The sequence below is a fragment of the Hibiscus syriacus genome, unplaced genomic scaffold (genome assembly GCF_006381635.1).
Source record: "Hibiscus syriacus cultivar Baekdansim isolate YM2019G1 unplaced genomic scaffold, ASM638163v2 tig00008013_pilon, whole genome shotgun sequence".
Taxonomy (NCBI): domain Eukaryota; kingdom Viridiplantae; phylum Streptophyta; class Magnoliopsida; order Malvales; family Malvaceae; genus Hibiscus; species Hibiscus syriacus.
The window spans coordinates 1,456,736-1,473,771 of NW_024062150.1; the positions used below are offsets into that span (position 1 = coordinate 1,456,736).

The 17,036-nt window shown below is 35.6% G+C and overlaps 1 protein-coding gene across 2 annotated transcripts; it reads left to right on the forward strand.

Annotated features, from left to right (window-relative positions):
* Positions 1 to 14,249: 14,249 nt before the first annotated feature.
* On the forward strand, positions 14,250 to 16,638 carry LOC120201882 (probable aldo-keto reductase 2). Of its 2 annotated transcripts, none has more exons than XM_039202413.1 (4): positions 14,250 to 14,719; positions 14,803 to 14,975; positions 15,064 to 15,166; positions 16,137 to 16,638. In XM_039202413.1, exons 1-4 carry the CDS (start codon positions 14,300 to 14,302, stop codon positions 16,482 to 16,484), a joined length of 1,044 nt encoding a protein of 347 aa, XP_039058344.1. In that variant the 5' UTR covers positions 14,250 to 14,299; the 3' UTR covers positions 16,485 to 16,638. The 2 variants fall into 2 exon arrangements, with proteins under 2 accessions (XP_039058344.1, XP_039058345.1); XM_039202414.1 differs by lacking the exon at positions 16,137 to 16,638 and adding an exon at positions 15,753 to 15,812 and having other exon boundaries at positions 14,253 to 14,719.
* Positions 16,639 to 17,036: the final 398 nt, after the last annotated feature.

Sequence of the window (17,036 nt, forward strand, 5' to 3'; positions counted from 1 at the left end):
GGACCATTTGAAGTCTACCATGTTTACCCGTATAGCGATGTGGATATCAAGAACATGGATGATGGGTTCGTCTTTAAAGTCAATGGCCAACGCCTGAAGGCATACCAATGAGTCCCACCATTGTGTGACAAGACTGCACTTCTCTTGCATGAAGTTGATACTGGCCCATCATCTTAAGGATGTCGTGACATTTTAAAATTACTCATGTGCATAAATAAATGTTTATTTCGCTTCTTTTTAATTGACTATTTTATTTTTGCAAGGTTAGGGTACATACAACTTTCAACCGTAAAAACAACAGATTCTGAACACTCCAGCCCCACACAATTTTGGAAGTGCATACGTCGCACGATCGTCGTACCACCACAAGCGTAAAGTCAAGGTACCTTGTATTACATTGCATTTCATAGCATGTTGTTTGATTTTCCTTAGTTTTAGTTAGTATTGAGGACAATGTTTCTCTCAAGTTTGGGGGAGGTAGGGTTCTCAAATCATTACATGATATTATTAGTAAAATAAATATGCCATGACATTAGTAAATGTAGAATTAGTTTTCTGGAGTAAATTAAGGATGCCAGATGATGATGAATTTTTATGGCTAGGATTGAATGTATATGACTATTGAGGATGACAGAACCAACTCTAGGACTTGCTTCTTTGAGACCTTCGAATACACGATTGTATGTTTTCCATGCTTAAGGAACTCAAAAAAAAATTTATAAGAGAATTCTTGAATATCATATCATAAAACTTTGAATGATGAAAACCCCACAAAAAAATGAAGTTGTGAATAAATGCTTCGACATATCTTTAGAGGGACACTCCGCTATGCCATGGCATTACCTGGAAACTGCATATAAATATATAGCAGCTATGGCATATGAGTGAATGAAAGTAGTCACGGGATGACTCTACCTGACTAGCTTGGGGGTGGAAGGTATGCTCACTTTCACCTAGAGTGTGGGATGGTAGATGTGATAGGCTGACTCCCCTTGTAGCAAAATTAATGAAAGAAAAGAAAACAAGGTGGGAGTAAAAATTTATAAATGTCATGGCATATTAAGAAAAACTTGCTTAGAAATTTTTTAAGTTTGTTAAGCATGGACTGGATACAAACACGCACACACCCACACAAAGAATCTTGCCCTAGGGGACAGTGCTTGATTTCTCAAACTAGTCTAGCATGTTGAAGCCAATTGTGCTGAGGGCTGAAATTTTATCCCAGATAAATATTCTGCTTCTGAACTTGCCATGGTATGTTTGTTTTGCTTAATACTGCCCATTGCTTAAGGACAAGCAATAGATTAAGTTTGGGGGTATGATAACTCCGTAAAAAGTTCACATTTTGGGACCTTTTCACTTAAGTTATTGAATGTCTAAGAGCTCATTTAGGACCATGTAGTATGTGGTTGAATTCAATTTGCCGCTGTATTCTAATTCACCATCAGTGCTGCCTTATGGGGAAGGTGTTTGTCTAATGATGTGTAGGAATTGAGAGCAAGGAAAGAAGAAAGGGAAATGCCATGACATAAGGAGACTGCTGGGCATAATGAAAATGCCAAGTTGGATTGGAATTTCAAAAGCGAACAAAGTGTGAGAAGATATTTTTGAAGCCAGCTGTCTCCCAATTTCACCAAGAGCGAGAAATCCACCTGGATTAGCACTGCAAATGCCCATGCTGAACCATGCTGCCAATGCTGGACCATGTCGCCCTGCTGCATATGTCAGGTGCTCAACTAACCACCCAGTATGGGCCATTTCCATCTACCCATGCTGGACCACTACCCAATCATCACAAGAATCAAGCAAAGTTAAGGGTATCCTAGGAATTTCAACACCAATTCCTAGGGTTTTTCTCTCCTTATATATAGAGGATGAAGCCAAAATGAAAAGGACTTTTGGTCTCACACCCATTTGAGCTTAAAAGTTAAAGAGAGAAGGTATTACTTTCCTCAGTCAATCCTACTTGCCGTGGCATTTCTCCTAGACAAGCCTAAGGGAGTAACGTTCTGAGCATCCGAGAAGAGCCAATTCGTTGGGAGTACTTCTTGGTGGCCTAGAGAAGCATTGGGCAGTGCACGTCGAAGGCTTTCTCTCCTCCCATTTGTTCTTTGGTTTCATAGTTTGTTATTGGCTTGTAAGGAACGGATGAAACTTACTTTGTGCTTGTTTATTTCGAACCCCACCATGAACTAATCCTATTTGGTGGGAGTTCGATTGGATATTTAAGCTTATATTTCAATGAATGGTTGCTTTTCTATGCTTTAACCTATTTTTTATGAAACTTAATGCCTTAAGGTTGTAGGAGCTACGAGAGTAGCCTTTTCTTAGGAGGTCTTGAGGGTTCGAGAGAATGCCTTGGCAAATTATCCTTAGTGTTCGGGAGGAACTAGATAAACAAGGGGTTTTAGGTAGTAACTAGGCCTAATCCACCTTAGAGATAAGGTTAGAATTTCATTCGACTAAAAGGAGTTGTACAAAAATGATAGGTTAGATGTTGATGCTGCCACAAAAAGGTATTGCCGAGACATATCCTGTTATCTAGACCAATAGGATCACTGCAGAGGTTTACGCCAATCGGTTATGCCAGGGCATATTTAATCTATCGAGTCCCTTACTAGAGATAGTATAGGGCACTTTAGTAGACTCTGTCGGGTAGGCTAGGCATAGAAGAAATAGCATTAGGAGAAATAGACTTAGATTTTCCTAGTGACTCCTGTCACTCATTTCCATAGCAGCTTGCCGTGTAAGAAAGCTAAAGTCATATAAATCAAATCGTATATTTATATTTTATTTTGCCTTGACATTTTCATTTGTTTACACTTATCACAATTGAATTTGCCATGACATTTCATTCAACTTGCCACGACATATGCAATTGCGACCACACTACCACCATTCCATTTTCACATCATTCATTCTATTTTTCCACAACATTCTCATTTGTATATATCATCACTAACTTTACTTAGGTGACAAATTAAAGTTCATTGACAAACCTATTTGATTTCCCAATTCCCTGTGGAGACGATACTCAACTTATCATTGTATTACTTGTTCGATTGTGTATACTTGCACATATATCCGCACCCATTTATAGTACTCTCAAATAGCAGACATAGTACAACTGTCGTAACCTACCATGAGTCTGATACTCCCTCATTATCTTCATTGTGTTGGATCTCTCCTTAATTGGAGAAGTTCTAGAAAATTCTAGAGCTTTCTAGTGAATTATAGATTTTTCTAGAACATTCCTGAGAACTCTAGAGAAGTGTAGAACTCTCTAGAAGCTTGTGGAAGAGTGTGGAATCCTTTGGAATATTCTGGAGATGTGTGGAACCTTATGGAAGAGTATGGAAGGGAGTAAAAGAGTGTAGAGATTCTTAGAGTGTGTAGAGTATTCTAGATAATTAATCTTCACCCTTGGATATAAGTAATCTCCACCATTCATTGTGGAGGTGAAATATTATAAATAGGCGTGAGAGACTTCATTCCTAACCATCCAAGAAATCCAAAAATACTAAGAGAGTTAGAAAGCCTCTTTGAAAGAGAAAAGAGATAGCTTGGGAAGTCTTTATCCTCAAGCTTGAGTGAGCCACCAAGTATGAGTCAAATGTTTTAAACACATCCTTGTAATCATACTATTTTTTTGTATAGTGGAAGAATCTCCAAATTGGAGAATTATACTCTTATGCTCTCTTTATTATCCTTAATCTCTAAGTGCATATCTTAACTTCACGAAGCGGGAAAGACCGTGATTCTCAACACATGGAAACCTACCATATCGATATAATCTTCAGTTTGAGTCGTGAAACTAATGTAAGGCCTTGTTATTGTTCCATAAACAATAAGTCTCTTCTTTGTTTTGAGAGAACAAAATTTTGTTAGATGTAATAAGCCCTTGCTCGTGTGATGGGCCACTTGGGTACTTATCCAGGTATTTGCTATAGGCTATCATATCAGGTCTTTTGATAATATGGCAAGCTTGATTGTAGGCTTGTAGGAAAATGTTGAGATCGTTTATTTTAGGTTTCTGAAAAGTGCTTTTACAGTAAGTTGCATGATCATATTAGCATGTGTTACTTGGATTTTTATTTTTATGTATGTCCTACAATTGCAACTTCTTTCCATATGTGCAAAGACTCGATCTTCTGAAAATCGAGACAGGGTCTCATTGTCTCCTTGATACACCACTCTGCCATGTTTCATGTCATTTGCAGGGATGTAAATTACATATCAGGTGTAATTTTTTGAGAAGTAGCATGTGTATTGTGCATATACGGAATAATGATGGAAAAATATGGGACACCATGATCGAATCGAGCATCAAACGCAAAGTAAGGGTTGTAAGGTTGTAAGCGGAAGACCAAATTCTGAAACACATTGATTACTTCAACTGGCGTGTCACACTTGTTTGCACAATAGTAGCAATCAAGGAACTTGCATGTGCTTTCTGAGGCTAAGCATTGGCTAATAACCTTGTAATACCCTAAATATCATGTCAGTGACTATATTGAAAGGATTTGAAATTTTGGGGGATTAAATTGAATAAATGGTAAAGTATAAGAAATGATTTAGAAATTGTATTTAAGACAAATTAGTAAGAATAGAAGAATAAAAGGCCATTTTGGTCATTTAGGGGGAAATATATTTAAAATTTATTTTAATTGGGGTATTTAAGAAGAACAAAAATGGGAAAGTGGAAAAAAAACTAAGTCATTTTCTCTTCTCCTTCTTCACGTGTTCCCATTCTCCTCATGGCTAAAGGTAAGATTTCATCTAGCTAGTTTTTCCTTTCGTTTTTTGGTTTGTTCTTGAAACCTTAAGTGATGTGTAAGCTTAAGGAAGGCTTAAAGAGGATTAAAACTAAGAGATTGATGATTTATTTGAGATTGAAGAAAATGAGTTTTTTAGTGATTTGTTGAAATATGAGTTTTTATTGATGTTGACTTATCAAAGAAATAAATAAGAGATTAAAAGCCTTAGATGTGATTAAAAACATGTTAGAAAAAGTAGTATGATTCTTGGTTTGGAGTGTTCTTTAGAGAATTTGGGTGTTATAAGAAGCTAAATGGAGAAAAGTTAGTTGGGTTAAGTAATAGTGAGTTTAATGGTATTATTGGAGGTAAAAGTAAGAAATTTAAACGAAATTAGTGTAAAAATTGAGCTGAAAAATGGAAAATATGCGTAAGGGTATCGGTATTGGAAGAACAATATCGATACTATAGGTTTAAATTTGAAGAAATACGATGAACAATATCGATACTGATGAGTATCGATACAGATGTGTGTATCGATACTAAGAAGAATGTATCGATACAACAGATTCCTTAATGTAGAAATGGTATCGTTACTGAAATGGAGTATCGGTGCTACAGTTTAGATGTATCCATACCATGGTAGGGGTACCGATACTATTGAGCTTAGAAAATTTAAGATGAGATAAATTTTAATAGAAATTGAATATAATAGTACTTTTGAGTATTATTAAAAGTATAATTTTAGAGAGTATATTAAAATTGGTATGGTATGTGCACTTAATGGATGCTTGTGTAGATCATAACCAAGCTCCTGAGTCAAGCAAGAAAAAGGGCAAAGATAAAGTTACTAAATAGTCGAACATCATTACTGCAAACTAGCGAGGCTTATCAGGTGAGTGCATTTATTATACTTGTATGGAAAGAGGAAGATTCACGATGAGTCAACCTCGAATGTTTTGTTAAATGTATATTTTACAACATTTTGGTATTATTTTCATAACGTGTACGATAATGATATTATGAATAAGTTTTAGAGTATGAACTGCTATGAAGTGAATGGATGAATATTGATATTATGCAATGGTTATTGATGTTGCCAAAATAGATGTCTAAATCTTTGAAATTGACTTAAAAACCCATTATATGTGCATTGAGAGTTATATGTGCATTTTGGCATAAAAGGTGCCACTAATAAAAATTATCGATCGATTTTGATTAATGCATAACGGTGCATTATCGGTATAAAATGTGCCACTAATGGAAATTATCGATCGATTTTGATTAATGCATAACAGTGCATTATAGGCATAAAAGGTGCTACTAATGAAAATTATCGATCGATTTTGATTAATGCATAACAGTGCATTATTGATATAAAAGATGCCACTCATGGTATTCATAAAAGGTGAATGACCATCTCGACAGTTCGGTGCAATGCATGTATCTTACTTCTCATTTGACATACATTGGGAAAAATAAAGGATAATTGGAAAAAAATATACAGAAAAATAGGTATATTGGATATAGTGAGAAAAGTTTCGATGACTATATGAAAAAAATTTGGTTTAACTGAGACGGTTTTAAATGGTTCTTATTAAGTATACGATTTAGTTCGTATTTCAATATCCATAACATACTTTTGTATGAATTGCAGTTCTTTTACATTATTATGCCTCACTAAGTAAATACTTAACGTGTGTTGATTTCACGTGTACGTAAAAGCAAAAACTAGCAGAGTAAGGAGTGCACTAGAGATCATCAATCCAAGGTTGACTTATCAGTAACTCTAGGACAATTATGTAAACTTTTGATAATTAGATAACATGTATTTGAACTTATGAAAATGCTCTAGAATGTATTCAAGTTATAATTTTTGCAATATGTTATAAAGAATTTTTTTATTATATTAAAATATTATTTTATTTCGAAACAAAATTTTATTGGTTTTACAAATAAGTAAATGTTTTTAAAAGTTATGTGACACATGTGGCTTAAGTATGGAAACATATACAGAAAATGTGTGTTACATTTATTGGTATCAGAGCATACAAATTTAGTCGATTCTCAGTCGAAAATGGGTTTATTTGAATTTAGAAAAAGGTTACATGTCATTAAAATTGTCAAGGTTACTGATATGGTGTCAATAGAGTGTGATTGATGTCACTCCTTACTAACTTGAGTATTATTATTATTATGTATGTCTTATTAGATGTTGGAATCTTTGAACTCGCGAAGAGCGGGGGAACAAGAATTTAGAGAATGATCGGGTAGCGAAAGTTATGATGAGAATAGTGAGCATTTGATTCAATCCGAGAACGGTAGCGCACTGGCACATAAGAGTATTCCCATTCCAGAGTTTGGAGCTTTTACGTAAGCTCTCGATAACATTCTGACTCGGTTCCAACCTCCTCTGCCTCTTTCTGCTCTTGCAGCACCGATGATGTTGATCCCAAAAGAGCTGAAGAGTTTGGGAGCTCAAGAGTTCCGGGGAGAAGAGGATAAAAGTCCTATGGAGGCTGACTTATAGCTAAATGATGTTATGGTAATGCTTGAAAGTTTTCACTGCTCGAATTCAAAAAATATGGGTGGAGTTGTATCTTTACTTCGAGGATCAACTAGAGTATGATGGTCAAATACTACGATGTATGCAACATCGAAACAAGTGACCTGGCAGTTCTTCTAGGATGAATTCAGGAACAAGTATGTGGGAGAATAGTTTAGACGGTTGATGCTGCTAAAGTTCCTTAATTTAAAACAATGTGATCGAGCAGCACATGAGTACGAGGCTGAATACAACAAGTTAAGCCATTTTGTTACTGAGGTAGTTCCTAATGACAAGGCTCGACGTGATTAGTTCATTGAAGGTTTGAGGCCAAAGTTGACAGAGATGATGCTGGCTTTAAACTTGCCTAGCTTGCAAGAAGTCATAAACCGAGCTAAGGCTATTGAAAGAGCTCAAGAGAAGACCCTAACAGCGGAGCAGAGTATACAGACGGAGAAAATAGTTGGAACGACTTCAACTCCCCATCGTGCTAAGAGAGGCAGGGGCTCGAGTTCCCAATATACTGACAGAGATGGTTCTACGGCAACTTCGTAGAAAACTAAACAATCTCAATCTTTTGCTGTTAGCTCGGTAGATCATTTGGAGAGAGAAATCCATGTTAGACATGTGGCAAATTTCACCGTAGAATATACAGATTTCTTAATGGAGCTTGTTTTCAGTGTGGTGAAACTGGTCACTTTGCCTGAAACTGTCCTAAGAAATCCGGGGATAATTCAACACAATCTGAGAGATCGGTGGGAACTTATAATAGTAGTAGAGGAAGAAGTAGATCCAGGGGACAATCTAAATTAATGTCACGACAAAAGACTTGGGGAGTTGCTAGAATTTACAATATTAAGACCAATGAGGATCGGGATGACCCGAAGATCATAACATGTACATTCCATCTTTTTTATGAGTCTGTGATTGTTTTGGTTGTCCCTGATTCTAAACACTCTTACATTAGTACAAAGTTGGTTATAACTAGAGGAATTCATTTAGAACCAATTGTTAGTGAGATGATAGCGGTAAACCCTATGGGTCATAGTGCGAGAGTAACTCGGGTATATAGAAAATACCCGATAAAGATTCAAGGGATTGTGTTCCCGACAAACTTAATGAAGTTACCTTTTGATGAATTTGAAATCATTTTGGGCATGAATTGGTTGTCTCTACATCATAGATGGGTTGATTGTCGCGAGAATCAATTATTTTTTAAGGATGCGGGAGACTCCGAATTAGTAGTGATCGACAAAAAAAATCATTATCCAATGTGATATCAACCATGACTGCAAAGAAAATGATGTCAAAAGGGGTGTATAGTTTTCCTAGCTAATGTGATATACACTCGAGTACCAGAAGCGAGATTAAATGATATTCCAACACTTAAGGAGTTTCTACAAGGTTTTTTGGAAGAATTACCAGGTTTACCTCTAAATCGTGAAGTAGAATTCAAGATTGAGGTTTACCCTGATACCGAACCTATTTATGTAGCTCCATATCGAATGGCTTCAACAGATTTAAGAGAATTAAAATCCCAATTGCAAGAGCTACTCGATAAGGGATTTGTGAGACCCAATGTTTCTCATTGGGGAATATCTGTGTTGTTTGTCAAAAAGAAGGACGAGTCTATACGTTTATGCATCGACTACTGTCACTTAAATAAAGTAATGATAAAGAATAAGTATCATCTTCTGAGGATTGATGATATGTTCGATCAATTGAAAGGCACAACAGTGTTCTCTAAGATAGACTTGAGGTTGCAATACTACCAATTAAAGATAAAAGAGGATGATATTTCAAAGACAACTTTTCAGACTCGGTATGGACACTACGAATTTGTGGTGATGCCATTTGGATTGACTAATGCTCCTGTAACATTTATGGACTTGATGAACCGAGTATTCCAACCTTGCTTGGATCAATTGGTGGTGGTATTTTATAGATGATATTTTGGTGTATTCCAATTCAAAAGAGAAACATGATGCTCATCTTCGGGTAGTTCTTCAGACGCTTCGAGAGAAGAAGTTGTATGCCAAATTGTCCAAGTGTGAATTTTGGTTAGCTGAGATTGTTTTCCTTGGTTATATAGTCTCCATAGAAGGCATAAGAGTAGACCCTAAAAAGATTCAAGCCATAGTGGAATTACACCTCCTAAAGAATGTTCATGAAGTTCAAAGTTTCTTGGGACTTGCTGATTATTATAGACGATTCTTGAAGAACTTCTCAATGTTAGATTCACCGTTAACTAAGTTTTTATGAAAATATGTGCCTTTTGTTTGGTTGGATAAATGTCAAGAAAGTTTTAAAATGCTAAAGAGAATTGTAACAGAAGCCCAGTGTTTGTACAACCTGAGTCGGGTAAAAACTATGTAGTTTTAGTGATGCATCTCATAATGGGTTGAGATGTGTGCTTATGCAAGATGGAAAAGTTGTGGCCTATGCCTCAATATAGTTAAAAACTCATGAGATAAATGATCCGACACATGACTTGGAATTGGAGGCGGTCGTGTTTGCTTTGAAAATTTAGCGTCATTATTTGTATGGTGAATGGTGTCATATTTATACAAATCACAAGAGTCTAAAGTACTTGTTGACTCAAAAAGAATTGAATTTAAGACAAATAAGATGAATCGAGCTTCTAAAAGATTATGATTTGGTCATCGATTATCATCTCATGAAGGCTAATGTGGTTGCAGATGCACTTAGCCGAAAGACTTTTGCAACTCTATGAGCTTTGGATGCACGTATGTTAGTAAAGGAAGATGGTGCCTTAATTGCTGAGCTTAAGTTAAAGCCGATGCTTTTGGATCAGGTAAAAAAGCTGTAAGCTCAAGATGAGAAATGCTTGACAAGAATGACACAAGTAGAAAAAGAAAAGGTCAAAGACTTCAAAATGAGGGATGATGGATGTTTATATTATCATGGAAGACTTTACATTCCCGATAATGATAAACTGAAGAAATATATTCTTTCCAAGGCACATTATAGTCCTTTGACTATGCATCTAGGAGGAAATAAAATGTATCAAGATATAAAGAGTTGATATTGGTGGCCTGACATTAAAAGAGTTGTATCAGAGTTTGTTGCGAGATGTCTGACATGTCAGTAAGTGAAAGCTGAACATCAAGTGCCATTCGGATTGCTACAACTGATATTCATTCCTGAGTGAAAGTGTGAACAAATTACAATAGATTATTTTCGGGGCTACCTTTGTCTTAATGTAAAAAGGACTGAATATGGGTAATTGTGGATAGATTGACCAAGACAACTCACTTTATTCCAGATCGGGTAGATTACTCGATGGATAAATATGTTGAATTGTTTGTTAAGGAAATTGTTCAGTTGCATGGAGTGCCCATATCGATAGTGTTTGATCAAGACCCAAGGTTTACTACAAGATTCTGAAAGTCTTTACATGAGGCATTGGGTACTCGATTGAATTGAACACAACTTTTTATCCACAAATAGATGGACATTCATAACAAACTATTCAGGTATTGGAGGATATGCTAAGGGCATGTGTGATTGAGTTCAAAGGATCATGGGTAATGTATTTTCCTTTAGCGAAATTTGTTTATAACAACAGTTACCAATTGAGTAATTTAAGATGGCTCCGTATAAAGCTTTGTATAGGAGGAAGTGTCGAACACCATTAAATTGGTTTGAACTAAAAGATTGAGACCTAGGTGGCCTAGATTTGATAAAAGAAATAGAAGAGAAAGTGAAAGTTATCCAGGATAATCTTAAGATAGCCTCTGATCGATAAAAGTCTTATGTAGATTTGAAAATAAAATAAATTGAATTTTAAGTGGGAGACAAGGTATTTCTGAAAGTGTCGCATTGGAAGAAAGTATTGCGATTTAGGTGCAAAGGAAAGTTGAGTATGAGATTCATTGGACCTTATGGGATTTTGAAAAGGGTCGGACCAATAGCATATCAATTATCTTTACCTCCGGATATGGACAAAATTCACAATTTTTTTCACGTGTCGATGCTCAGAAGGTACCAATCAGATCCATCCCATATTATCACACCAGAAAAGATAGAGATCCGACCAAATATAACTTATGAGGAAGAACCAGTGCAGATCTTAGCTAGAGAAAAAAAGAAAATGCGTAACAAGAAGATTCATTTAGTTAAAGTGCTCTAGCAAAACCATAAGGTAGAATAAGCTATTTGGGAAAGAGATGAGGACATGAAGAAACAGTTTCCACACCTCTTCATATCAGATACTTATTTAAATTCGAGGACGAATTTTCTTAAGGGGGAGAATTGTAATGCCCCAAATATCGGGTTAGTGACTATATTGAAAGAATTTGAAATTTTGGGGGATTAAATTGAATAAATGATAAAGTATAAGAAATGATTTAGATATTGTGTTTAAGACCAATTAATAATAATGGAAAAAAGAAAGGGTATTTTGGTCCTTTAAGGGAAAATGGATTTAAAATTTATTTTAATTGGGGTATTTAAGAAGAGAAAAAAAGGGGAAAAGTAGAAAAACAAGCTAAGTCATATTCTCTTCTCCTTCTCGTATTCCCGTTCTCCTCATAGCCAAAGGTAAGGCTTCGTCTAACTAGTTTTTCTTTTGTTTTTGGTTTGTTCTTGAAACATTAAGTGATGTGTAAGCTTAAAGAAGGTTTAAAGAGGATTAAAACTAAAAGATTGATGATTTATTTGAGATATAATAAAATGAGTTTTTGAGTGATTTGTTGAAATATGAGTTTTTATTGATCTTTACAAGTATATTTAACTTGTCAAAAAAGTAAATAAGAGATTAGAAGCCTTGGATGTGATTAAAAACATGTTAGAAAAAGTAGTATGATTCTTGGTTTGGAGTGTTCTTTAGAGAATTTGGGTGTTATAAGAAGCTAAATGGAGGAAAGTTAGTTGGGTTAAGTAATAGTGAGTTTAATGGTATTATTGGAGGTAAAAGTAAGAAATTTAAACGAAATTAGTGTAAAAATTGAGCTGAAAAATGGAAAATATGGGTAAGGGTATCAGTTTGGGAAGAACAATACCGATACTATAGGTTTAAATTTGAAGAAATACGATTAACAATTTAGATACTGATGCAATTAGTATCGATACTGATGTGGGTATCTATATTAAGAGGAAGGTATCGATACCATGGATTCTAGAATACAGAAATTGTATCGATACTGAAATGGAGTATCGGTACCATAATATAGAAGTATCGATACCATTGTAGGGGTATCGATACTATTGAGCTTGGAAAATTTAGGATATGATGAATTTTGATAGAAATTGAATATAATAGTACTTTTGAGTATTATTAAAAGAATAAATATTAGATAGTATACTAAAATTGATATGGTATGTGCACTTAATGGATGCTTGTGTAGATCATAACCAATCTCCTGAGTCAAGCAAGAAAAAGGGCAAAGATAAAGTTACCGAATAGTCAGACATCATTACAGTATACTAGTGAGGCTTATCAGGTGAGCGTATTTATTGTACTTGTATGAAATGAGGAAGACTCGCGATTAGTCAACCTCGAATGTTTTGTTAAATATATGTTTTACAACATCTTGGTATTATTTTCATAACGTGTACGATAATGATATTATGAATAAGTTTTAGAGTATAAACTGCTCTGAAATGAATGGATAAATATTGATGTTGTGCAATGGTTATCGATGTTGCCAAAATAGATGTCTAAATATGTGAAATTGACTTAAAAGCCCATTGTATGTACATTGAGCGTTATAGGTGCATTTTGGTATAAAAGGTGCCACTAATGAAAATTATCGATCGATTTTGATTAATGCATAATGGTGCATTATCATCATAAAAGGTGCCACTAATGAAAATTATAGATCGATTTTGATTAATGCATGACGGTGTATTATCGACATAAAAGGTGCTACTAATGAAAATTATCAATCGATTTTGATTAATGCATAACGGTGCATTATCAGCATAAAAGGTGCCACTCATGGTATTCATAAAAGATGAATGAACATTTCGATACTTCGGTGCAATGTATGTACCTTACATTCTCATTTGACATACATTGGGCAAAATAAAGGAAAACTGGGAAAAATATACGGAAAAATAGGTATGATGGGCATACTAAGAATAGTTTTGATGACTATATGAAAGAAACTTTGTTTAACTGAGATGGTTTTAAATGATTTTTATGAAGTATACGATTTAGTTCGTATTTCAATATACGTGATATACTTATGTATGAGTTTTAGTTCCTTTATATTATTATGCCTCATTAAGTAAATACTTAGCTTGTGTTGATTTCACGAGTAGGTAAAATCAAAGACTGACAGAGTAAAGAGTGCATAAGAGATCATGAATCCAAGGTTGACTCATCAGTAACTATAGGACAATTATGTCTACTTTTAATAATTAGATGACATGTATTTGAATTTATGAAAATGCTCTGGAATGTATTAAAGTTATAATTTTTGTAATATGTTATAAAGAATGTTTTATTATTATATTAAAATGTTTTGTTTTATTTCGAATCAAAATTTTATGGGTTTTACAAATAAATAAATATTTTTAAAAGTCATGTGACACCTGTGACTTGAGTATGGAAATGTATACAAGAAATGGGTGTTACAAACCTGGCCACTTGATGTCTTTTTATGCCCCCACCAATTATTTCTCAACACATGAATTTGACTATTAACTCACCATCAACATATCTTTGCCGTTAACGTTATTAATAAATTTTTTTCAAGAAAAACCTCTTTCTAAGTTGATGGTCTCTGAAAATTATTGAGATTTTAAGTATTGAATCTGAAGTCGGATCTACAACATAAGAAGAAAATGTTGACCCAAAGAAAGGTCGAAAGCATTACATACGTCCTTACGTAATGCGGGGTATTGTAAACATCGGTCGTTACGTAATCGATTTCCGCACCTTCTTGTCTTTTAAATTGTCCCCATAAACCCCACCATACCCACCACACACATCTCCACCAAACTTAGCATCAGCTTTCACAGCTCAAGAATGGCGAATTCAGTAGTTGGAAGGATCAAGTTGGGTTCCCAAGGCCTCCAAGTGTCGGCACAGGGCCTTGGATGCATGGGGATGTCTGCTTTCTACGGTCCACCGAAGCCAGAACCCGACATGATTGCTCTCATCCACCATGCAATAAACTCTGGTGTTACCCTTCTTGATACCTCCGATGTTTATGGTCCCCACACCAATGAAATCCTTGTCGGAAAGGCACTCAAAGATGGTTTTAGAAACAAGGTCGAACTGGCAACTAAGTTTGGTATAGCTTTTATCGATGGGAAAAGTGAAATCCGGGGTGACCCTGCTTATGTGAGGGCGGCTTGTGAAGGTAGCTTGAAACGTCTTGGTGTTGATTATATTGATCTTTATTATCTGCATCGGGTGGATACCAGGGTCCCTATTGAAGTCACGGTTTGTTTTTGTTTCAACTTTTTTTTTGGTCCTTTGTTATGATTGGTATTATGGATTTAAATTGTGATATTTTGAATACCCAGATTGGAGAACTTAAGAAACTAGTTGAAGAAGGGAAAGTGAAGTACATAGGTTTATCTGAGGCGTCTGCATCGACTATTAGGAGGGCTCATGCTGTTCATCCAATAACTGCTGTGCAATTGGAGTGGTCATTGTGGTCTAGAGATGCGGAGGCAGATATTGTTCCTACTTGCAGGTTGTTTATCAACAAGACCTAATGATTTTTGTTAAAAATTTACTGATTTGGGGTTCTTGTTTTGATGGGATTGTTTGAATTCTTTCAGGGAACTTGGGATTGGGATTGTTGCTTACAGTCCTTTGGGGAGAGGGTTCTTTTCATATGGGCCGAAAATGGTGGAAACTTTGGGCGAGGGTGACTTCAGAAAGGTTTGTTATTTGTAGATATGTTTTACCATTGCATATTTGTACTTTCAGTCATATCTAGTTTCACTTTTTTGGTGTATATTCTTAATTGAGATATGTAATTCAGAGAAAATCTACATCTATACTGGCATAAGAAAATTAAGAGTTTCTGGACATGAGAAGAGTTTTTGTATCTGACATCTAGTATTTCCTTGATGCTTAAGTTGTTCTGCAACAGTCTCCTATTTGCTAGCATACTCTTACATTACTTGCACTTTAGGAGTGAGTGTCGGAAGGGTCATTTGAGGTTCATATCATATCTCCATTCCCGCATCCGTAAAAGTTTTGGACACAGATACTTTAAAGCATATGAAAAGTTGGAGTGATGTAGGCATCCTCTATAACAAATACCTCTGGATTTTAGTTTCAAGGTGCCTCAATGCTAAACTCATGTAAATTGGGTTTAACTTGATGTTGATGTTTACTAGGTTGAAATTTTCCAGTTTGTCTCTATCTGTCCTGTGGTAATGGCTGAGTAGTTTAGAACTGATGTTCGATCATATTCGTAATGTTTTCCTCTTTTCTGCCATATTCCCCTGCCATTATGTAGTGTATCACATGCATCAAGCAAACACCTAGTGAAACAAAATGCTGAGGTGGTAAGCTTTGAGTCCCTTTTCAAATATTTTTGTCAAAACTGTATCGAGTAGTAATGCCCTCAATTCGGCAGGTAGAGAATTTCTGAGGAGTCTGTTATCTTATATATAATAGTAATCATTGGCTTCTTCTTGAGGCTCACCATAAGCAAATCAGTTTAAAGTATCTAATGTTCCTTGAATTGACCTTTCTAAAATTTGTGCTATTAATCAAAGTCATGGGCTTACTGAAACGTCGTTGAGTCATGCATCTGTATTATTTACAGAGAAGATTTTGGTGTGGATCATCTTTATTTTTGAACGAGATAATCATTTGAATGAATGTTTGTTTGTCACAGCATATGCCAAGGTTCCAAGGCGAAAATCTCGAGCATAACAAACGACTGTATGATCGTGTTAACGCGATAGCAACAAAGAAAGGGTGCACCCCATCACAGCTTGCATTGGCCTGGGTTCATCACCAAGGGAACGATGTGTGTCCCATTCCTGGAACCACCAAGGTCGAAAACTTCAACCAGAACATCCAAGCTTTGTCCATAAAATTAACACCTGAAGAGATGGTGGAGCTGGAATCCATTGCTTCAGCAGATTCCGTGAAGGGAGACCGATATAGCGCAGCTATCACAACCTACCGTGAGTCTGATACTCCTCCCTTGTCTTCATGGAAACCTACCACATCGATATAACCTTCAGTACGAGTTATGGAACTAATGCAAGACCTTGGTAGTGTTTCCATAAACAATAAGTCTCTACTTTGTTTTGAGAGAACAAATATTCCGTTGGATGTAATAAGAGGTCTTTTGATGATATATGGCAAGCTTGGTTGTAGGTTTGTCGGCATATGTTGAGATCGTCTATTCCTGTTTATTAAAGCAAGGGTTTCTGAAAAGTGCTATTACAGTAAGTTGCATGATCATATTAGCCTGAGTTGCTTGTATTTTTATTTTTTTACGTATGTCCGACAATTGCAACTTCTTTCCAAATGGAAAAGACTCGATCTCCTGAAAACCGAGACAGGGTCTCCTTGATACTCCACTCTGCCATGTTTGATGTCATTTGCAGGGATGTAAATTGAATATCAGGTGTAATTTTTCGGAAAGTACCATGTGTATTGTGCATTTACGGAATAAAGATGGAATAATATGGGAATGCAACTCACCATGATCGAATCGAACATCAAACGCAGAGTAAGGGCTGTAAGCAGAAGATTGAATTCTGAAACATTTTGATTACTTCAA